The sequence below is a fragment of the Physeter macrocephalus genome, chromosome 1 (assembly GCF_002837175.3).
Source record: "Physeter macrocephalus isolate SW-GA chromosome 1, ASM283717v5, whole genome shotgun sequence".
NCBI lineage: Eukaryota > Metazoa > Chordata > Mammalia > Artiodactyla > Physeteridae > Physeter > Physeter macrocephalus.
The window spans coordinates 104,990,362-105,015,220 of record NC_041214.2 but is presented as its reverse complement, the minus strand read 5'-3'; the positions used below and the strand labels follow the sequence as shown (position 1 = coordinate 105,015,220).

At 34.1% G+C, this 24,859-nt stretch overlaps 1 protein-coding gene across 1 annotated transcript in view; it reads right to left on the bottom strand.

The window, feature by feature from the left end:
• Positions 1 to 1,505: 1,505 nt before the first annotated feature.
• Positions 1,506 to 24,859, bottom strand: part of CIP2A (cellular inhibitor of PP2A) — a 30,698-nt gene continuing 7,344 nt past the window's right edge. Inside the window, exons 5-21 of the mRNA XM_007119236.4 lie at positions 24,731 to 24,827; positions 23,388 to 23,510; positions 23,083 to 23,228; positions 22,623 to 22,698; positions 20,112 to 20,330; positions 18,640 to 18,799; positions 17,203 to 17,344; positions 16,023 to 16,122; positions 14,397 to 14,515; positions 11,996 to 12,191; positions 11,462 to 11,536; positions 11,257 to 11,367; positions 9,512 to 9,708; positions 7,374 to 7,487; positions 7,040 to 7,122; positions 6,170 to 6,309; positions 1,506 to 5,112 (exon numbers count right to left, since the gene is read on the bottom strand). Of these exons, the coding sequence (XP_007119298.1) occupies positions 4,942 to 5,112; positions 6,170 to 6,309; positions 7,040 to 7,122; positions 7,374 to 7,487; positions 9,512 to 9,708; positions 11,257 to 11,367; positions 11,462 to 11,536; positions 11,996 to 12,191; positions 14,397 to 14,515; positions 16,023 to 16,122; positions 17,203 to 17,344; positions 18,640 to 18,799; positions 20,112 to 20,330; positions 22,623 to 22,698; positions 23,083 to 23,228; positions 23,388 to 23,510; positions 24,731 to 24,827 (2,269 nt within the window). The 3' untranslated portion in view covers positions 1,506 to 4,941. The remainder of the gene's footprint in view (positions 5,113 to 6,169; positions 6,310 to 7,039; positions 7,123 to 7,373; positions 7,488 to 9,511; positions 9,709 to 11,256; positions 11,368 to 11,461; positions 11,537 to 11,995; positions 12,192 to 14,396; positions 14,516 to 16,022; positions 16,123 to 17,202; positions 17,345 to 18,639; positions 18,800 to 20,111; positions 20,331 to 22,622; positions 22,699 to 23,082; positions 23,229 to 23,387; positions 23,511 to 24,730; positions 24,828 to 24,859) is intronic.

Genomic DNA, 24,859 nt, shown 5'->3' with positions numbered 1-24,859 from the left:
TTTATATAAGCACTTAATTTTTTTTAATGCCAATTAAGTAGAGCTCTCTTATGAATTCATTTTTGGCAATATCATACACCTACAACACACATATAGATAGATACATATGAACACACAACAAACACAGAGGCCTCATAGTTCCCATTCAAAATTTCAGCCCTCAGGTACAACATAAAAGCCGTCAGTTACAAGGGGTTGGATTCAAATTGGGCTTCTAGCAGATGGAATAAATCAAGGTCACCTACCTGGATGGCTAAACCCTTTTTACTAGTGTTTACAGAAAAGGCACTTAAGATTTCTATTTATCCTTGACAAGTCAAGTTCTAAATTACTTTACCATCTTTTTAAAATTTGCCTTTAAAAAGATGGCAGAGATAAGGGTTCCTGAGAAGACCAGATAAGACATGTGCATCTCAAAGAACCCATGTTTTTTAAATTTTTACAATGCTTCCTCTCAACTTATGGATTACAGAGGCATGCGATTTCAAGTACTTATCAGGCTCATTATCGGTATTATAAAAATAAACCATCTACCTTTTAAAGGCATAGGTCATTTTTTTTGTTCATCTTAATTATTTCTTTAAAATTTATTATCTTGAGTGTAAACTCAGTGAATGCTCAAAATATACAATCAGTTTCTTAACTCAAAATATTTATCATTACAGGTAACATGCATTTAATATCTATTGGAGATCACTGAGACAGCCAAGGCCAAGTGACTGAAACAAACAGAATCTTACAATCTAAATGAGCAATTGTCAAATTAGGGAGCTTGGGAAGGAAGATAATATCAAAAGGGCTCTATGGTTTGAAAAAATATTCAATATGCTTAACATACGTATTATTTATTTTCTCAAATTACAGAAAGCAAACCTCAAAACTCTTGGCTTATGAGAATATGCAAACAAAAAAGTACATACTCTATTAATTGTAAAACTGTAAGCAATGTATTTTGTCAATGATGTAACAGATAATGCAATTTAGACTGTTATGCCCAGTATATCATAGTATTAACAAAATGTCCAATAGTCTCCTATTAAAAAAGTAAAAGAAAATAACCACTTGGCAACCATCTGAGTAATAACTAATTCAAGCAAGAATCATCAATGGACACTAAAACTAGTAGGCAAAAGTTGGAAGAAACAGGATATTTGCAGTATCTTCCCACAAGTTACTTATTATTTCCAGAAGGAAAAATAGTAATGCTACATTGAAGGCACTACTTTGTGTGTCTTTTTGTGTGCAGATAGGTAAATATATTATGATGTTGAAAGCCAGCATATTTCTATATACTTGTTTAAAGCAAAAACCACAACATTGTTTTGGGGGTCAATAATGTATATACTTATACATGTCAACCACAGCATAAAGGATGAGGATAAGAGAATCTAGTGGTCAGGTTTCTACATTTTATGTTAAGTAGTACAATATTAACTCCGAGTGGACTGTGAAAGTTAAGGACTTACTTGTCAAAACAGGTAAAAAAGCAAGACCCAACTACATACTGTCTACAAGTCATGCATTTTATAAGACACAGGTTAAAAGTTGATAAAAAAAAAAAGATATACCAGGCCAACAGAAAACATAAAAAGGCTATATTAATATCAAATAAAATAGATGTGAAGACAAGGATTGCCAAAGATAAAGTGATACATTTCTTAATGATAAAAGGGTCAAATTAATCAGTAAGATATAACATTTAATAGCAAAGTTTCAACTGCTTTTGTAAATAAAATTTTATCAGAACACAGCAATGCCCATTTATTTACGTACTGTGGACGGCTACTTTCATGCTACAATTGCAGAGTTAAGTATTTGTAAGAGAGACCGTATGTCTCACGAAACCTAAAATATTTACTACCTGGCCCTTTACAGAAAATGTATGCTGATTTCTGCAAAGGAATTAAGTCACACACAGGACATGTGTTTTATCCAACAGTAGGCAAGTCAAAAGCAAAGTAGTAAATACAATTCATAACTATTTGAAAAGAGGAAAAGAAAAAAAATCTAAGTAAAATAGGGTTATGTATTTCAGTGACTATACCTTGATTAGAGGTACCTAAAACATATAAGAATGAGCCTCAAGTAGAAGTTGAAATTCAGTTACATTTTCATTTAACTAACAGTCCTAACTCAGGATAGAACCTCACTACATCCTTAACATAAATAACTAGTTTTTGCAACATATAATAAAGAAAACTAAAAGGGCACTACTCTGACAATTTTCTCCCAAAACACAGCATTAAACTTTTAATGAGCATTTTTTTTCTGCCCTGACATTAAATAGATGACAGTTTAGTATAACTCCAATCAGCCATGGAAACTCTATTTGTTCAAGTAGCAAGTGTAAACAGTATAAGGAAGTGTGTTAATGTACACTTGGATTCAAACTCTTTATAGCAAAATTCTTAGAGAATATGAACAATTCTAATATAATGATGTGTTTACTTAGTTTTGTATTCCCCATTAAGAAATGGGAATACACACACAGAAATCATTTGTAAAACTCTGACAATGGTAGTGACTCAAACTTGCTTAAAATAAAATTTTTTACAAAAGAAGAAAAAATACACACATTTACACATGCACACTTGTTTTTCTGATCTGAGGTACACAGAACCAAAAACCAAAAAAAAAAAAAAGGTAGCCAACATACTAAGGTTAAGAAAAACAACACAACAGGAACAATATGAAAGATGCTACGAGAGACAGAAAGACTATGAAAAAAGAGAAGTGAAGACAGATGACAATTAGTACTCACCTTTAAAACTGAAATATGGCTTTTCTTCTTCAGGGAGAAGAGATTAACAGGTTAAAACTACTGTATTAAAGAAAGGCTGAAAAACATATGGAGTCTCTGCCTATATAGGTCTTTAACAATAGGCAAACTGAGTGGCTTAAACAAATGCATACTTGCAAGAATGGCTAGATCTGCACTGTCCAGTAGGATGGCAATTACAGTTAAAATTAAATAAAATTAAAAATTCAATTATTCCACTGCACTAGACACATTTAAAGTGCTCAGCAGCCACACGTGGCTAAAGGCTATGGTACTGGACAGCATAGATACAGAACATTTCCATCACCACAAAAAGTTCAACTGGGCAGCCCTTGGCTAGGCTCAGTGTCTTGAGATGTCTAAACTGTAAAATTAGCTTGATTTTTCCCTAGAACTCTTTGGTTCATTTATGTATTTATTTTATAGAATTTTTTGGTTTTTATCTTAAAGGGCCTTTTGCTCTTCAGTCATATATCTCCATTTCAACATTTTTTTCATATTAAATTGAAAATGCATGCAGTTTCAAAAAGAAACAGAATGTACCCCTTATGAAAAGAGTAGCAATTTAAAATGTGTTACACAATGCTTTTTAAAAAATTTGCGTAACTGTACAAAATGTATACAAATATACAGAACTATTAGTTTGATATTATTTAATGTAAATAGTGAATTATAAAAATGTATTTTCTAAATATAAATTCAGATATACTATGGTTGAAAAACAGAAGTAAATCTAAGTTACCTAAGTCAAACAGATACAAACAGTGAAGAAAATACCAAGTAAAATCAATGGTTGTAATAGCATAGCAATAAAATCAACCAAAATTTTTAATATAAAAACTCTTTGTAAATACTACTTAGAACATTTGATTCAGATGAAGAGAACTGAAAAATTCCCTTGTTTTTTTTTTTTTTTTTTTTTTGCGGTACGCAGACCTCTCACTGCTGTGGCCTCTCCCGTTGCGGAGCACAGGCTCCAGATGCACAGGCTCAGCAGCCATGGCTCAAGGGCCCAGCCGCTCCGCGGCATGTGGGATCCTCCCGGACTGGGGCACAAACCCGTGTCCCTTGCATCGGAAGGCGGACTCTCAACCACTGCGCCACCAGGGAAGCCCTCCCTTGTATTAAAGAGATACATAAATAAGGACATTTAAGTCATGCTTTAAAATTAAACAGCCTAATTAAAAACTATGTAAATGAAAGGCAATATATCAAATGAAATTCACATCAGAATTAACAAATAATAAATTTCTGAATATGTGGCAAAGGTAGAATCCAAGTTATCTGTATGTAATCGTAAGAAATTCATAAATATTGATAATTCTGTAAGTTACTACAGTTTTTTATGTGACAAACAATACAGTCACAATATATCAGCTATTTTCTAACTTTTATACATTATTTCTGCAAATATTCACTGCATGTTTAAAAAATTTAGAACTTATACCATGTATCTTACTACATTTTCAATGCAGTAATAAAGTTATTTTAGATTCACTGAGTGGGGATGAAGGGGGAATCAGATGAAAGTGATCAAAAGGTACACATTTCCAGTTATAAGACAAAGTACTAGAGATGTACAACATGATAAAGATAATTAACACTTTCTTTACCTCATATGTGAAAGTTGTTAAGGGAATAAATCCTAAGAGTTCTCATCACAAGGGAAAAAACCTTTTTTTCTATTTCTTTGATGTTGTTTCTATGAGATTATGGATGTTCACTAAACCTACTGTGGTCACCACTCCATAATGTATGTAAGTCAAATTATTATGTTGTATACCTTAAACTCATACAGTACTGTGTGTCAATCATATCTCAATAAAAGTAGAAGGAAAAATAAATTCACTGACATCTGATTTTAAAAATCTAATCACAAATGAGAATAAATTAAACAAGCAGAAGAGAGTGGAAAGCGACTAAGGAAAAAGAAAACACTTAGAAAAAACAATAATGGAGGCTAAGAAGAATATTCTGAAGTAAAAACCAAAGAAAGCTTTAAGCAATAAAATCCAGAAACAAGAAGTAAAACTTTAAGACCAAATAAAAACATGTATCAGATCAGGTTCTTTACTAAATTAATAATTAGATAATAATTTGCTCTTGTTTTAGAGTCACAAATTACCTTCCCTACCCCACCTTCCCAGTAGATAAATACATATCTATATACTGAGATTCACAGTTTCTGGATTTATTTTCCCACCACTTAAACTGTGGATCATTGCTATCATATGAGAGTGTTTGTTCAACTCCTCTTGCTGAAGTTTCACCAGGGACTCTTTCTCTTCCAAACGACCTTCTAACTGAGCCTTCTGAACTTCTAGGGAGGAAGCCTAAAAAAGGGGCATGGGGGAGAGAAATTGAAGAAAACAAACAACTTAGCGTGTTTTCTCTTCACAGAAACATGCTTTAAGATGTCCTTAGTTTTTATTTGTAAGACAACCATATCAAAAGATACATTATGGTATGTATTATATTTTAGTTAATTATATGGTAAGTTTAAGATCAATAGTTGATAAACAATATAATACAAATTGGGGAGACACGTTCAATTTGTCTTTTAAGTCAATGCTAGCAGTTGGACTTTTGCAGAAAATACTACATATTATTATTTAGAATTACTATTAAGATAAACACATTAAGGCAGAACCAGGATATCTGTAAATGTGGCATTAAATTTTATGCCTCTTCTGTCACTTATGCTCTGTAGTTGTTCAGTCTTTTTAATCTTGGTCTGTTCTCATCTTCCTGGTGGGAGATGGTCCAGAAAGCACTATTCATGGCTACTGCACTCAAGCAATCATGATAATGTAGAAAGAGCAATGACCTTAGAATATATAAGTCTACTGTTTCACTTAGCTATGTGACTAACCCTGAGCAAGTAACTTAACCCAAGATTCTGTTTCATTTGTAGGATGAAAATATTTATTAATACTTATATATTAATATATTTGTTAAAGGGAGGAAGATTAAGAAAAACATTTCAAAGAGTCCTTTGTAAACTATAAAGTTCTAAACAAATACGAACTACGATTATTATTATCACCATCCCTATAAGTTGAGAAATGCAGCTATATACATATATACAGGTAGCTACCTGTATGTGACATTAAGAACTGGGAACCCCTTTCTGTATCCTTTGCCCCCTTTAAAGCAGCAAGTGCTGTAACACAGTATACATTTAATTAATGTGTAATAATTTTAGGAAATACAAGTTTTCACACTGTGAGACCCCTCATAACAAACAATTGTCAAATCACTTTGAGATTCTAATATTATCTTCTAAGCAAAATTACTAAAGAAACAGAACATTAATTTGTCCATATTCACCTTTTCCACAAAATAAGACTTTTTCATTTTACTGCAAATGAGAATGCAACAGATTCTTACCTTAATGCTCAATTCTTTTCTTATTTGATCTGTTCTATTTAATTCTTTTCTAAGGACACCAATGGCTTCTTCTTTATCTTCCGTTTCTCTTTGTAAGGCTTCAATCTTTTCTTCTTGTACTTTAATTTTTTGTGCCAGGTCTTAAAACAAACAAACAGTCAGCTTTGTACTCAAAGGTCCTATACTGACATTACCGTGAAAAGGTTTAGAAGCTATTATGTTATATAAGAGCAAAAAAGAGACAACTAGAAAGAAGAAGAACATCTTGCTAGAAATAAAAGTTATACAGTACTTGATGAATAAAAAACACCATGAAACTCTTCTCCTATGCCAGTATTCTACAAAAAATGCCAAATCTCCATGTCTTTCCCTCTTCCTCTAGTCTAAACACAATATATAGTAATGAGAGGAAGGACAATCCTCAGAGTTAAGGGTTAGAAAAGGGCAAGAGAAAACTATGAAAAATTATATAGGTAGATGTCTGTGCTCTAAGTCAAGTGAGTTAGAACAACAATGTTTTTGTGGATCATTTCAGAACTACTACCATTAAGAAGCTAGTAACTAAAAGTTACCTAGCACTGCCACCTGCTGTTACATTCTTTAAAAAATTTTTATTTTTAAAAAGGGCAATCATTTCCTATAACTCCTAGATTTCAAAAAAATGCATTGCTTTTTCAATTTGATCAATCTAACTAAATTACTTTGTAAAATGTTATGGCAAGAAAAGGAGAGCTGTTTAAGATGTGATTTAAGGTTTAAAAAAATGAGAGAAGTAGAAAATATGAAACAGCAAACTAAAAACCACTCATGTTTTTTCTTCCAACACAAGATATGTTAAAATATAGAAAATTTGTTAAATAAGCTACTTACTTGCTAGCTTACATTCTCTGTCTACCAGTTGGTTCTGTACTTCTTTTCTCTGTTCTTCTTTCTCTATTAGATGGGCAATAGTTCTGAAGTTATAAAACAATACAGAAGAAAACATCAGTGAATCATATCATTCCTTTTTCTCCCCAACAAGTATTTTAAGAGGAAATTCCAAAGAATGGTAATCACCCTTAACTTCTGCCAAATATGCACTTTATATCTACAATAAGTAATAATTCCATTAATTTTACCTATAAAAAGCAATGTTCTATATACAGGGAATCATTTTGTTTTTGAAAAATCCAAAATAATTAGAATAAAGAACTAGAGATTTTACTTTTCATTTTGTTGCTTGAGTGACTCATTCAACTTTTTCACACTCTCAATTTGTTTATTTAGAGAATCACACGTGACCTGTAAATCTTTGTTCTTCTTCTCAGCAGTTTCATTCCTGAAAAGACAAGATGAGGTGATATTTTTATGGAGGAGCACATATGATGGAGAAAAGAAACTCAGGGTCTTCCTTACCATTTCTGCTGATCAAATTGCATATACTGCAGGGAAGAGGAGGAATGCTGCATGAACAAGTGTGACATAAGCAGAGTTAGTTTAAAAGATAATAAAGATATGTTTTGGCTGACTGAGGAGGTAAAAATTACTATGAAGTGGAAACATGTGGGGCTTTAACTTCATATTTATGGATAAAGAGTTTCATTTACAAATAACGTTGCATTACATAATTTGCTATAAAATACATGCCTCTATCTTTATAGTTAAGTCCAGAAACTGAAACAACTTCTATAAAAGGATGACGTCTTTAAAAAAAATTAAACTTGCACCTTTCATCACTGGCCTCTTGGGCATAATATATGTTTAAGTAAAAATGTCAAATTAATGAATTAAGTAGTTGAGGATTCTAAATTTCTCTTGCCTCTATAGCTCTGCATCTTATAGTCCTGCTTATTTTTACCTGCAAGGTAACCACATAAAAGAATCCTTTCCAAAGTAATACTTTGACACCTAACTATCTTAAGCATAAAATGTTCTCTTCATGCCTCTAACTACAAAGACCAAAAAACTGGTGGCACTGGCCAAATGTGGCCAATAAAGTGTTTTACTTGTCCCACACAGAGTTTTTAAAATTCTGAATTTGAATGCCTTTAGATATTCCTACCATTACAAATGACCTTCCCCAGCCAGCTTCATTTACTTGTTACTCACCTGGCCCCTCAAGGCTGGAGTTTTACTTCTGGGCCCACCCCTCAATCACTGTCTGGAACATAAGCAGGTCCTAGAAAGCCCGTTTTCTCTTGGACCACTGCCTACTTTCTCTTATACCCTGACTTAACACAAATAGTCCACTTTATTGGGGCTGCCTCTAACAATCAGACTTCAGAAAAAGTTGTTGGGGGAAAATATCCTGTTTAAAAATCACCTTGTCCTCACAAATTTTCTAGATGCCGTACATTTTCCACCCTTCATGTTTATTGATGGGCAAATAAAATAAGCACACGGACCTTGCAAAGGTAAAAATTTCTACATCTCTACATTAATACCACAGAAAGAAGAACATTTTTTCAAATCTTAACCAGTCTTAAAGTATAAAGAAAAACAAGAAACAAGTTAACTAGAGTGTTTTTATTTTTATTGTTTGGTAGAAAGTACATAACTGTTCCTGGTCTTCCTTATAATTCATAAGTTTTAAAACTGGCGTAAAAGATAAAAAGTGTCAAGGGAGGGAAAAACGATCAATCTCATACTTTGTTAGTGGGTGGGCATATAAATTGGCATAGCCTTTTTGGAGGGAAATTTGGCAATCAACCAAAAATTTAAAAGCACTCACCCTTTAAACCAGCAGTTCACCTATAAGAATTTATTCTGCAGATACAGTCATACATATAAGTAAACTACATTCAAGGACATCAAAGAGAAATACTGACTACAAATTAAGAGGTGAGTTAAACATGAACACCCAAATTTCTATGCTATTAGGCTGAATTATATGACAACTGTTAATATTCAACCACTTTTGATCTGCAGAAATGGCCAATTCATATGGTTCAACCTGATATAAATTGTGACAACTAAGGTCATTCAACAATTATTTATGGAGTGTCTAACCATGTATCAAGCACTGTTCTAGGCCCTAGGGATTTCTCAGTGAACAAAATGGACAAAACTTATCCTTGAGGTGCTAACATCCCAGATGACTGATGACTCTATGAATAAAGGAAAGAAGTAGAGTCAACTGGAAAGAAACGGAGACACCTGTATTCTGTTTCCAGCCATGATACTGAGTTTGAGTAAGCAATACTTCATTGCACTATGACATAAGTTTCTTGCTAACTACTTACCTTATAGTATCGTCAGAATATATGAATGCTCAGAATTGGATTTTAGGGACACAGAAGAGAAATGCCTTGTGTTCATTCTAGATTCTAACCTTACACAGAAACTTTTACTTTCTTAATTTACCTCTGAAGAAGTTCCATGTAGGATTTTGTCAGTACTTCGTGTTCTTCAGCCACAGACTCCAACTTCCTATTATGTTGAAAGAGATGCTCAATATCACTCTGGGCTCTTTCTGATTCAACCTGCTGTGACTTCAGCAACATACTAAGCTCTTCATTTTTTCTCTCAACTTCTCTCAACATATTAGCAAGTGTCCGTGCCTAAAAGAAAATGGAATACTTTTCCACTATCATTTACATAATATGCTCAGTTTCTACAATTTAAAAGATTTACCAAATAAATTTGTCTTATTGTCAATTTAATCATTAGGCCAGTCTAGAGGGGTAGAGGACAAGTTCTGCTCCCCAACATCAAGGGTGGAAGTGGGGTCATACAATTTTCACAGTGTGAGAAGTACTATAAAGAGGGCAGCCAGCACAGGGTGGGAGGATCACCAGAAGTGTGGGAAGAAGACCAGAGAAAGCTTCCTGGGAAATGGAGTTATTAAAACTAACATCTGAAGGATTATTAAAAGTTAGAGACAGAGAGGAAAAGGTATTCCAGACACAGAAGAGCAAGTGCAAGGACAGAAAACAGAAGAGTATGTCAAGTTTCAGAAACTGCAAAGCAATCTAATATGTCTGACTGCAGAGAATGCAGTAAGTTCTAAGGAATTTAAACTCTCTTCTGAGCTAAACAGTGAGACACTGAAGGATATTCAGCACAGGGGCAATGGAACCAGAGTACTGCCTCAGGGATGGCTGTGGAGGAAGAAGGGAGGGTAGATCTAAATACAGAAGAAAGATGCCTTTGGCTGTATGTTGAGGGTGGCTGAGAGGAAGGAAAGGTAGGAAGACCCATCAGAGGCTCTGCTGTGATTCATGTGAAAAATGAAAATAATTTGACCTGCAGCAAACAGTGGTAAGAATAGAGACAACGCGGGCTTCCCTGGTGGCACAGTGGTTGAGTCCGCCTGCCGATGCAGGGGACACGGGTTCGTGCCCCGGTCCGGGAAGATCCCACATGCCGCTGAGCGGCTGGGCCTGTGAGCCATGGCCGCTGAGCCTGCGCGTCTGGAGCCTGTGCTCCGCAACGGGAGAGGCCACAACAGTTAGAGGCCCGTGTACTGCAAAAAAAAAAAAAAGAATAGAGACAATGCAAAAAAAAAGTAGTATTTAGAAGGTAGAATTCAACTGAACTTGGTGAATGACTAATTGTAGAAGGTAAACTGTGTGATTTCCATGTTTCTTGTCTGGAAAACTCTTAAGAACAGTACAGGGAACACATAAGAAACAATACATTTTGAAAAAGGGAGGGTGATGAGTTCCGTATTGGTTCTGCTGAGTTTGAAGTATGTGATGTATATTTAAATGGAGCTACACAGGAGACATTTAGTGCTTGAGAAAAAAGATCTGGGTTCAGCATATAAAATTGGGGGCATTAACATTCTGGTAATGACTGGAAACCATGAATCACCTAAATAAGGGAAAAGGGATTAAAACATAATCCTGGAAAACTCAACATTTAAGGGGTGAGTAGAAAAAAAGGATATAGGAAAAGAGTATCCATTAGGGTAGGAAAAAAAAATCAGAAGATAATTGTGTAACCAAAATTAAAGGGGAGACAGTTTTGAGACAGAGGGAGTACTAGTTAAATGCTAAGGACAATTTACTTCAATCAGAGTAATGAAAATAAAACTAATATTTTGTACGTTTTATTTACTACATTTATTTTTCTACTAAACAGATGTGTCTTTATATTGTACACACTTCTGTCTCAGCTTGAGTTCTTTGACAGCGATATTGAGCAATCAGTCTATCAGCTTGTGCAAGGGCCAGAGCTTTTGCTTCCAAGAGATCTTGTAGCCTGCTTTCTTTGGACTGTAAGAAAACATATCATTAATCTTCATCATTTACTGGAAAACATCTCTTAAAGCTTAACTGTTACACATAATTAAAATAAGCTTGTACTCACAGCTAATGTGGATAGTTTCATTTCATATACATCCATTATGTCAGATAGTCTCACATCATTAATCTGATCCTTTACCTGGGTTTTAATAGAGTTAAATCAGAAATTGTTAACGCTCAACAAAATAAAAAATAAATGCCTAATGTGAGACTAAATCATTGAAACAATGTCATATCAGGCAGGTCACAACCATTTCACTAACCTGGCTATTGCAAAAGAATATCTGGGTAAGATCTGATACGCCTGTGGGAATTTAAAGTACATTCAAGTCGGGGGTGGTGCGGGGCGGCGGGAGGCTGAGCTGGTTAGCGGGGGACTAAGGGAAGATGACGGCCATGTTAAAATGCGGGAATTTTATGACTGATTTTTTCCTCTTTCCAAACTTTCCAGAATACTGCCACTTTTTATAGTAAAAGATAAGGTTTCAATGATCAAATCTGCATCTAAAGTTGTTTAGATAAATGTTATAAGAAGGGCTGATATTTAGTTGGTATGTTCCAGGCAGAATCCTACTTATAATGGCTATTTATCACTCACCACAACTCCAGACTGAAGCTTCTCTATTAATTCCTCAATGTTCAATCCAGGAACTCTATCTTTCAAAAGTGGAGGAGTTAAACATTTTACTGATGTTGGAAAACTGTGATTTAATGATTGCAAAGGCATTCTTCTGGGCATATGTTCTGTTTCCTGTTGTCTATAGGTGTTGTTTGCTGCTATACTTTCTCCAAGTCTGAATGGGAATCAAAAAAAAGAGAAATAATTGTATAAAAATATAGCAAAAGGCAGAGTTGGAACAGAATTAGGGACTCAATGAGAATGGGTCTTTTGGGGAGTGTAAGTCTTCCAATATTTCTGAAATAATCTTGGAATCTATGATGAAGCAGGATTTGGGTAAATATCCTAAATTTGCCAGAGGAAACTCTTTTCTACTCACAACGCTTTATAATGACAACTCGACCTCTGGTTTGGAGGCATTAGAACTAGTTTCTGAGTGTGGATTATTTGTAAAAATTAAATACAAAGTTACTGGTATTGGTAAGAACATCCTTCTAACCATGGGCAACATCACCTGGCCTTTACTTTTTCCTTTGCCCTTCCCCTTTCTCAGTCAGTATGTTCTCACCAACCTGACTTCCATTCTGCCCCTGCCATTTATCCCACCTTGTTCCTGCCTCGGGGCCTTTGTACAAGTTGTTCCTTTACCTAGAACACTCTTCCCACTAGATCTGCATAGCACTGGCTCCTTCTTATCATCAGATCTCAGTTCAGACCCACTTCCTCGGGCCCTCCACCCATAGTGACATGCTCATTGTGAAACATTTTGTAAACCTCATGACAGAAGGTCCCCTAATTTACTGCAATATTCAAAATGCCTAGAAGAAGGCCTGGCACAAGCTGGCCCTCACCTTAAACATTTTTTAAATGTTTAAATAAAACAAACACACTCCAAAAAACCAACCTACACACCTACCTACCGACCCATCGAGTATATAAATGCACCTTGTTAAACTAAGATAATGTAAATATAGGCATAAATGGACATAAATAAAACAGCATAAGTGGACATCTGATACAGTGTCCAAAGAGAAAATTATACAACACAAGACAGGGAGGGATGGCAAAGACATAGTGAAATGATAGGAAGGCTGCACATACAGAGACACAGGGTGAAACTCCACCTTTCAGTGAAGCTGAAGCTTTCTACTCTGAAGCGTGGGGGATTTTGTTTCCTGTCAGATTACCACGGTTGAAGACGCAAGCTACCACAAAATAAAGCAGCCTCATAGATATCTACCTTGTAATTTGAGAAGCTCTCTATTTATCCATTTAGTTGTTAAAAAATATGATAAAATGAAAGGAATTTCAATTACATGGTCTCTAGGTCGTGTTTTCCACAGTTCTTCATCTCTTAATTTATGACTACTTAAATTATTAATTCTGAAAAATGAGTTTGCTCAGTCAGTTAACAGAAATAGCAGAGGTTGGCAAACTTTTTCTTGAAGGACAAGGTAGTTAAGTATTTTAGGTTTGAGGATCCACAGTCTCTGTAACAACTACCCAACCCTAACGTCGTAGCATAAATGTAGATGTAGACAATACAGACAGTATGAAAATGAATGGGTGTGGCTTTGTTCCAATAAAATTTTATTTATAAAAATAAGCTCCTGCCTGCTGTCTGGAGTTTGCTGACCCCTGGCATACAGGAATGTCTTACCACTTAACAACTGTCTCAGTTCATTCAACACTTTTGCAAATTCATTCATATAAACTACCTAAACTTATTAAAATTAAAGTAGAACCCTACTAGACATTTTGTCAGCCATTTAGTTTACAGACAGCACCGAAAATCTGAATTTTTTTCAAACCTAATTGCAAATATTCTCTTAATGTTTAAAACAGATGAACATAGTAGATAATTCTGCCTGGCCATTATCCCACCTTCTGGAACATAGTATATAATTCTGCCTGGCCATTATCCCACCTTCTGATAATAACAGATTTTTTTCTTTAGGAATCCCTTCCTTGGTAAACGACCCAGATCTGGTGAATGAAAGCGATGCTTAGACTTATCACTCAAACCGCTGGGAAAGAAAAACTCTTTGTATGGAGAAACTAAACTGGTAGGATGTAAGCTTAGTACAGAAGCTACTATGTTAAAAAGAGGTGTTGAGACAGAGAGGCGTAGCCTCTGGATAATACATTTAATCACCTGGATGGATCTAGCTATTCCCTAAGTGTGTATACATCTGGCCTTCTGAATTGTGGGAATCAAATTTTTTTTTAAGTGAAAAACTTTTTTCACTTGAAAAATTACTATTACAATGAAGTCTTCAATTCACGAATTTTCCAATCTATCTATATTCAGGACTACTAAAGAAACATGGCAGGGTATTCCAGCACCACAAGAGAGACACCGCAAATGATTATAACTCACACTAATGCAGGAAAATCTGGCAGTGGAGCAGCTTCCAATAATATTCCCAATCCAGACTGTACTTGTTCTCTACTGTCTGATGTTAAAGCAAAAGCCAAGGGAGTAATCAGGCGAGGATCCTAAGTAAATCAGAAACCAGAAAATAAAAGGCAGAAAGAATAAATAATGTCAGGTCTTCAAGAGTAAGGTGAATAAATAGACCTAAATCATAAAATAATTCTAGGCAAATTCGAAAGTGTTTCTACCTGATGTTTGAATGTATTTATCAGTCTTTACCTTGTTATAACTGTCTATACAATCAATAGTAAGCTTGGCTTAAAAAAATCTGGCAAAGGTTTTGAATGCTTTATTGTGCCTATGAAAATCATGTCTTAAATACTTTGAGTAATTTAAATATCACCTACACCTGACTGATGTTTTGAGTTATTGTTTTATTTTTCTAGCTACCATTTAAAAGAAAAACTAGCTATAAGAACAAATGGCTAATCATTTCCAAATTAAGTAAAAAATAAGAGTAAAATTCAAACTAACTCAATAAAAAATTTTAATTTAGTGAATGTAACAATTATACTTTAAAGTGTTAAGTCCTTCATGTCAGTAAATTTTACATACTTAGTACTAAGTCTCAAATCATCTATTCTATTCTGAAAAAAAATTTTATTGACATAAAATCAGAGAAAAGTATTAAAATATAAATCCTTTATAATTACCAACATTTTAGAATGCTAAGTATTTTATAGGTACTCAAGTATAATCTAATGCCACAGAATTATAAGAGATGGCTTTTATCTCCAAAACCCTCATGGTAACCCTTCATAACTCCTCCCATCAACAGGGATCATTATTTCTACTTTGTAGTCAAGAAAACTGGAGCTCAGAGAGGTGAAGTAACTTGCTCAAGTCTGCACTGACTAAGAAATGGTGGAGTCAGCATCTGAATCCCCATCTCCTAAGCACTGTGCTCTCAAAGTGTATAAGTAGACCCTGCCTAAGGATCCAGTTTTGGCTTCTACCCTGTCTATACAGGCACTGGAGACATCTGTGTTATTATAGTAACTTAATTCACACGTTTGTTAAATATCTGTTATAAGCCAAGTTTTGTGGATATCAAGGTAAACATCTAGAGCTCTTTATTCAGCTACTATTATTATTGAAATCTGTAAGTTAACTATTTTCTGCACACCTCTCTAATTTTATTATCACTCACAATCAAGTCCGTTTCTTCCAGGAGTCTCCCTCATCTTAAAACCCTACCTCATCAACCCCAAACAAAAACAAACACCCCAGAACAAATACCACTCCCCCCTACCACAATGCCAATAGAAACAAATGAAGAAACCGGAAATATGACACAAAAAAGGAAAAGGCTGTGGAAGCACCGCAATTATCAACATCCCATACATTAGAGTCAGGAGCACTTATGTTCAATTCCTGTGAAACTACATAAAATAACTGTGTAGTGAGAATATTATAGTTATGTAAGACAACAAATTTAAAACTTCCTTCCAATGGCCAGTTCTAAGAAAAACATTAATCTTCTAAAGATTAAGAATATTACAACAGAAACATATAATAGGAAACATTTATATATAAATCAACTTCAATATTTGAAGAGTTTAAACTCACCTGAAGGATTTTATAGAAGCTTACTTCCATACCAGGAACCAACTGTTTAAGTTTGTTCATCAAATCAAGAGTTTTCAAAATTACATCAGCAGCAAGTTTGCTTTAAAAATAAGTCATATTTAACTTAGATAACTCAAAAATTGCTTAGAGCTTATTTCTGTCCATACATCTAAAGAAAATAAAAACCCAAAACCTTTGTTCTTAAACCTCAAGAAGATTAAGCATTGTTTCTTAAGAAAAAATATCAGAGACCAACATCCTTATAACCCAAGATCCAAAGAGAACAAACTGGCATTAACAGTTTAAGTTTAGACAGTCTTTCTTTTTCTAATCTCAAATACCAACACGCTTCAACTTTCTGCTTGAAATTACTAGCAGCATTGGCAACATGACTCATTTAATTCTTAGCCTTGTCACTAAAATATTAACAATAGAGGGCAACCTTAGGCAATAAAGAATATCTAATATTTACTGAATGAATTATACTAAGCCGTTTTTCTCAGCCTTGTAATTGAAAAGGAATACAAAAAAGTAAAAAGAGAATTCTTGTTCTTGAGGAATGTAATTATTGACAGTTTTGACATTTATGGAAATTGGAACAAATCAGTGTTCAGCATTTAGCAGGTCCTGAACAAAGACTTGTTAGATGGACTTGATTCATGGGGGAGGAGAGGGATAAAATAATCTCATTACTATCAGTGAAAATCCACATTTAACCATAAGCCTTTACATGCTAAAGAAGAAGAGTTGTCTTTGTTATTAGAAACCTTCAGCAGTGATGGATTTCTTTGAAATAAAAACGATCCCTGTTTTTTCATGCTTTTTCCCTTCAAAATATAAAGTTAAATGAATATAAAAATAATTACTCAGGCAATGTCAAAAAGGAACTCTAGAAAAAAAATGTTCAGGTATAAAAGACCCTTAGAGAATCACAACAAATTAAAATAAGACAAACCTAAACAATGAAAAATAAATCACAGATATTAATACCTCTGTTCAGAAGCATGTTATCTATGAATTAAACGAATTTTTAAAAAATTCATCATGAAAATATTTTTGTTAATTCTGTTACACCTTGGCTTAACTGAACATACCCAAGGATGACCCTCCAAAAGGAATGAGAATCATTACATCTTTTGATTTTTATTACCGTTTTGCCATTTGTATTTCATATACTCACCACAATTCAGAATCTGCTACCTTTGTTCCAAACCCCAGATCAATCTTGCCATATGTAAATTGTTGCTCTATCAGAGTGGTACATTTGATAGTCGTCAGAATTTTTGCAATATGCATTTTTAGAGCATCCTCTCCACACAGAGGTAAGTTTTGTTAAGGAACACAAACAGAAAATTCTCAAAAAAAACCCCTCATATTTTTATAGCTCTTTACAGCTTTTAGGATGATTTCATACAAATTATTCTTGTTCCTGCAATTTGGTGTAATTCTTGTTACACCTCAATGACAGATTAGGAAACTAGAGCTCAGAGCATTTAAGTGACTGACAAATGGCAAGATATGGGACTGACATCAAAAGTTTCTGACTCAAAGGTAAAACAGAGGAAGGATCTGCTTTTCTACTGGATGTTAGCTTTTTATTAACAGGTGTCACAACCGTTCAATAAATACTTGTTGAAATAAGGGAATTTATTTTCTCATTTGTTATTCCTCAATTTCTCTTCCTGTACTGTAGTTAATTTGAATATCTATCATTTAAAAAGGGTTAAGTTTGGTACCATTCAATGAGAGAAGGCCTGAATATCTTACAGATAGTATTTCTAAGGTCAAGCAAAATAATAATGCGTTTTTACAGCAGTGGCTTTCAACTTTGGCTGCATGTTAGAATCACCTGGGTAGTTTAAACAGTCAATCACAAACACTCCTCCACCCCAGGGTTTCACATTACTTTAATTAAATCAGAATCGCTGGAAGTAATGTTCAAGAGTCAGTATTTTTAAATGTTCTCCAGATGATTCTAATACATAGCCAGAGGTGAGAATCACCACCATCAAGAAAGAGGAAAATTAAGAAGCAGCAGCTCAGAGAAGAGACTAAAGAGATGCGGAGTTTGCTCTAGGGCAGAAAAGTTGAGCAAATTCTTGTTGCTCTGAAATACAAGGTTATCTTTTTTATAACCAAGTGTTAATGTCATCTTTATTGAAACATTTATAGAGGTGTTAATTTTTAAAACACAAGCTAGAAAACTAAGCTAAAATAATAACTACCAATTTTTCTTTCTTATCTGATACACTCCATCAAAGAATGGCACCACACATCATCCAGGGGCAGCAATTTGCATCAGAAGAGAGTATCAGGGTAGTTATTTTAGAATATATCTCCTAATCTCAAATTATGATAAAAATGTACAGATCAAGTTTAAAGAGCATTTCTGGAAATGTTCTTTAGCTTAAAAGTTTTACACAGAAAAACAAGGGGAAAAAAGTCTAGGTAACTTTTTAAGAGACTCTTCCTTGAATATCAGGTCTGTAAGTTTAAACTCGAGTTCAATAATTCTGAACAAATTCAAGCACGAGAAGTAACAAAATTATAAAGACAAAAATGCAGTAAATACAATTCTAAAAAAATAAGTAGTTTCCATGTTTATACTGAAGGATATTTAACAAAACTTCAATGGCCTTGACCATCCTTTCACATTTTTTCCTTATTAAGGCCTCATCTAGATTTTGCTCTGTGAACTGAAGCTGATCAAGGAATGTAGGCAGCAGAAGGGTCACAAAACGGTCAGCTGAGGAGCAGTTAGCAGTATCTATGACATCCTGGAGAATTCACCACCACCAATGATTAAAAATAAAAACAGAGATGGAATACAGAATACATAAACGGTCATCACTGAACTGCAACACTCTAAATTTCTTATACAGGTGATCCTTGAACAATGTAAGGGTTAGGGACGCTGACCCCACCATGCAGTCGAAAGTCTCAGTACAACTTAGCTGGCCCTGGCCTTCTGTATCTGTGGTTCTGCATCCACGGATTCAACCAACCTCATGGATTGTGTAGTACTGTAGTACTTACTATTGAAAAAAAATCCACATATAAGTGGACCCAAGCAGTTCAAACCTATGTTGTTCAAGGGTCAACTGTAATTACTTCAAAAATTCTTTGACCTGTGTCTCCTATTTAAAATCTACCCTTTTATCCAGTTTTGAGGGCTATGATGACTTTTTTCTCAAATGCAACAGTAAGGTTTTGGGTTAATCGAATGCAAACAAGACTTTTTAAAGTGGACTGTATCTGTGATTTAAAAATTATTCTAAATTTAAAGTATGTACTGAAAACAAATATCCCAAATTTGCTAAATGTAATTACAATAACTAAATAACAGACACTGGTCTTAATACTTTACAACCACAAATAATTCCCATCAAGAATCTCAAAGCACTTTTTAAATGCTAAAACTAACTGTTAACAGTCAAGATCAACATGAAACAGAATAATTTGTGCATAATCCTTAACAAATATATTTAATCACTCATAAACATTTTGGTTTGTGCACAGGATCCAGTCATGAGAGGGTAAACATTCTAGTAAGATACTGGGGTAGACAGAATGGGTATAAAAACAGGGAGAATAGTACAGAATACTAAATGACCTAGAGAGTAGAATCTACCAGAATGTAAAGGCCTCTATGGAAAGGATTTCTGTCTATATCCTAAGTACCTGGCATGCTCCACTCTATTTGACTGACTTAATCCAATGTTCTATATATCCATTCCATAAAGAGAGTAGACAGTATCTACTGAGATGGAGAGACAGAATGTGACTACTGCAAGAAGCACAGTCATTCACCAACAACCCATACAAATCTTAGTCAATACCTTTACTTATTATATTGAAAGGAGTATATATAAGCTATTCAGTGAAAAAAAAACAAACAAAATTCTCGCTAATATTTGTGACCTTGCCAGAAAAAAGAAATTCAGTAGCTGAATGGTAGGGAGTTTAGTAATTGAGAAACTTTCCTGAAGTGTATGAACAACTGGAAGTTTATTATGAACATTTTACAAAACAAACTGTTCACTGAGAATCATAAAAGTGGAAAAGTCAATTTGTTAATCACTCTAGTACCTCAAATATTTCCTTGAACAACTCCAGTGCTAAAATAGAACAGTTTTCTGATCCATCCAAAGGTTGGCTTGACCAACGAAGTAGAGCTACAGGAGGTTCTAAACACTTAGAACGGCTTCCCAGAATGGTGCTGCCAGATGGAGGTTGTTCAAATATCATCTGCGTAAGCACGTGGCGCAGCTGAGTCACTGAACAGAACGCAAGAAGTAATTCTAAAACCTGTGCAATATAAAGCCTTCATTAAATGTCAATTTCATTAGACTTGAATGCACAAAGCAACCAAACAATGAAGCTGGAAATGATATACATTTTTAAAGAAAATAAAATAAAAATTAAAAGTTGCTTCCAATTTTTCCGAGTATTATTTTTCAAAATGTGTCACTAGGTTCCAGAAGGTTACAAATAAATTTGTTAATGGTAGTTACTTCTAATAACAGGATTGTGAGAGCCAAAGAAGAAAGGGCAACTTCAACTAATCTTATATACCTTCTACAGTACTTAATTTTTTTTCAGCACAAACATGTTGTTTCAAAAATGAAAAAATAAAATTAGTAATTAAGAATACCTGCTATCATGCTAAGATTTAAGAACTGCTATAAAGCATACTTTAGGATAATATTTAAAAGTGGCATCCCATAGCTTTAAAAGCTTAAGGATGGCTACTTTCACATTGTTTACACAGTTTGGCAATCAGCCCCTTAGCCTGCCTCCCTATTCTACTTCATTTCTTCCTTGCTTCATAACTGAACCTTATTCCATTACATAGCATCCCACATCAACTTGTTTACTAGCTGTTAAGTTAAATTCTACCGTATTTCATTTACTACCAACTTATCATTAAAAAAAATTATTGGTACCGCTTTGCCTACTCACTTATTTACTACCTTTCTTCATCTGTTTCTTGTAAATGGCACACAATTGGGATTTGTGTTTTAATCAACCTGATAGTGTCTGCTTTTAACAGAATTCAGCCCATTAGCATTTACTATGTTACATATGATAAACTCTTTGACTTATTCTCTTTTAAATATAAATTGTAGTACTTGTTTTTGAATAGATAATACATTCTTTTGGTTCCAAAGTCAAAGGTACTAGCCTGACCTTTAACTACACTCTCTGGAAGCAACAGACAATATTACCAGTTTCTTATTTATCTTACCAGAGATACGTTCTGCACATACAAGCAAATACTTTCTCATTTACACTTTCTGTGTAAGTATAACATACAGGGAAGTAAACATACCAATTGCTACTGCAAAGCTAGATGTTTTCCTCAAAGTGAATACACCTGTATAACTAGCAACTAGGTCAAGAAAGAGAATTCCACTAAAACTCCAGAGTCCCCTTGTGTCCCCTCCCAGACAATGCCCCAACCACTACTCCACATGAGATTTCTGACACCAGAGATTAATTTTACCTTAGCTATTCTTGGATCTTTGCATTTCTGTATAAATTTTTCAAGCGGCTTGCCAGTTTATATTAAAAACTCACATGGAACTTTATATATAAATAGAATCTTATAGTGTATACTCTTACATCTGGCTTCTTTAGCTTAGCATTATCTTAGTGAGATTCATTCATATTTTCGCATGCAGCTGCATTTCACACATTCTCATTGCTTATAGTATTCCAACGTATAAATATACCACAGTTTATTTCCACTGTTGATGGCATTTAGGTTGTTTACAATTCTTGGCTATTGGTAACAGTACTGCTATGTTTTGTACATGTCTTCTGGTGAACACAAGTATTCGATTCTTTGGGGTAAATATTTAAGAGTGGAATTGCTGGGTCATAGTTGCATATGTCCTATGTTAGTAGATAATACCAGTTTTCATAAATGGCTGTACCAATTTTCAGCCCATGAGTACAGCGACACTCTCTTTACATTTTTTACATTCTCATCTATGCTTGATATTATCCACATTTTTAATTTTAACCATCTGGTGGGTATGTACTGGTATTGCATTACCATTTAAATTTGCATTTCCCTGAAGATTAATGAAGTTGAGCAACCATTTCATATTTATTGACCAATTTAAGTTTTTTTTTTGCTCAGGTTATCTATTGGGTTCAGTGTTTTTTCTCATTTATAGGTACAAATTTTTAAATGATATACTTTAGATAAGAGTCCTTTGTTCAATATATGTATTGTAGATCTCTTTTCCCGCTCTGTAAATAGTACCAGTTTTAAACTTTCATTTTCTATTTAACATTTTCTACATGTCTTTTGGTGAAATGTCTCTATTGGCTACATAGCTAGAGTGGAATCTCTGTGTCATAGGGTGTACATGTGTTTAACAGGCACCATGAAACAGTTTTCCAAAGTGATTATGCCAGTTAAGAAGATACAAGGAAGGTTCCAAAGTATCGGTAATGTTGTTTCTTGCTCTAGATACTGGTTATACGGCTGTGTTCATCTTGTAAAGGTTCAGAGATCTATGCACTTGGATTTTTCTGCACATTATAGTTTTTAAAAACTTTAAAACAAAAAGCTGTGTTTTTATATACCTTTGAAGAAGAATCAGGATCCTTTCCATTAAGAAGACCTAATACTTGATTAAGACATGAAGAAAAGTGTTCATACCTAGGTTCAAAATAAAAATATACATCAAGTGATAATTATGAAATTGATACATTAAAAATGATTTCTATATAAAATAAATCATACTGTTCAGATGTAAAACTTGTTTTGAAACAGATTAATCAAGATATGTATATTTTGGAGAATGACATAACCTTATTTACCTAAGACAAAGACTGAAACATACACACACACCCTTGTTATACTTTTACATTTCAAGTCAGGAGAGCAAAAAGAATGTGAATAAAGCACATGAAAACATCTTGATTTCAGTCTATTGTGAATCAGTAGAGACCAAGTTTACTAAATCTAAAAAGGTTGTTTTGTTTATTACAAATACATCTTGGTTTAAAAACAAAAGTCCTAAAATTTGTCAGAGAGCCATACCTGATAAGATAATCAGCAATTTTAGGATTCTTAAGAAGATCCATCAGTAGATCAACTGAATACTTCCTAGTTAGTGTGCCATCACCATTTATGAGAATATTAAATATTAGTTGAAAAGTCTGATGAATGTTTCGAGCATGGAACAGCTTAAAAACAAATCAGGAAAAGTATATTATACAAAAAAATTTAAGTTGACCATCCGAAAACTCAACAAAGAGTCTCAATGACTTTTAAAGTATCAGAGAATATAAACTTCAGAATTATTTTTGTAAATTGCAAAAAAAAAAAAAAAAAAAAAAAATTACCTTTTCCCCAACCTCTTCGTTTAATGTCAAACTGGATAATATTGAAAGTGCAAACACAACCACAGTTAAACTACTATGGGCCAGGAAGCTTATAAGAGCTCGATAAAAAGATTTCACATTATTCTGAGGAAGAAAAAAATTTTTAAATAAATTAGAATAAAAAAATTATGAGTCTTACATTTTGTTTTAGAAAGTATATCTTACACAGAGTAGGTGAACTTTTATTAAACATTATTATCAACTTAAGAGATCATTCAAGGAGTAAGATGATACTTTCACATATTGCTTACAGTAGTATAGACAGGTACAATCTAAGTGAAGAGCAGTGTGTAGTCATGGGTTTATGAGCAAATGTTTACTTTTCTCAAACAGTTCCATGGCTCAAAATAACCTCCACCAACAAAATAAGACCAGGTCAGAAAAATCCAGCACATGAACAATGAGATATTATTTAATTTAAAACAAGTAATACTGAATATTGCATAGCAAGGGAACTGTTCACAAAGCACCTTAAAGAATCAATGAACTTTCCTGATTTAATATATTTCTAACAGTGGCTCAGTTAACCTCACTTGAGTGCCTTTACTTATCACAAGTACTGGTAGTGATGTTAGGCACTTACTCATAAATCTTTCTGGAAGAGCTGTAATTGATTTTGTGGAAATACGAGACTGAGGTAAATGCAACTGCCAATGGCGTATCTCCCTTTTTTTAAAAAAATAAAATTTATCTATCTATCTATCTATCTATCTATCTTTGGCTGCACTGGGTCTTCGTTGCCGCGCGTGGGCTTCTTCTCTAGTTGCCGTGAGCAGGGGCTACTCTTCGTTGCGGTGCACAGGCTCTAGGCACGTGGGCTTCAGTAGTTGTGGCTCGCGGGTGCTAGAGTGCAGGCTCAGTAGTTGTGGCGCACGAGCTTAGTTGCTCCGCAGCATGTGGGATCTTCCCAGACCAGGCTCGAACCCATGTCCCCTGAATTGGCAGGCAGAGTCTCAACCACTGTGCCAACAGGGAAGCCCCATGTCTCCCTTCTATCAGCACAAAATAATTTAGCAATTCTTGTATTATTCAATATGACAAATAATGGGATGCTACGGAGAAGAAAAACTTTCAGTATTTAACAGTTTATTAACTCTTAACTTGTCTTGATTAAACATATATGAAGGCTGGAATATGTCAAGTTATTTATATGTCAATATGATTCTTTGTTAACTTTGATGGGTCAGCTGGATAACACAGGAGAATTCTTGTAAAAATTTTTTTAATAAAAAGGTGAAAAAAATGTTCTTTAAGCATAGAGCCCACCACAAAACTAGAGAGAAAACATTTTATAAACTTCTTACCAAAGTCTTTATGTGCGTTTGAACAGAAAGAGTGTGCCGACAAAGATTTGCCAATAATCCTAGACAAGGCATTGTCAGCTCATCTTCAGAAGACTGACTGTTGTTTTAAGAAAAATAATAAAAGATAAA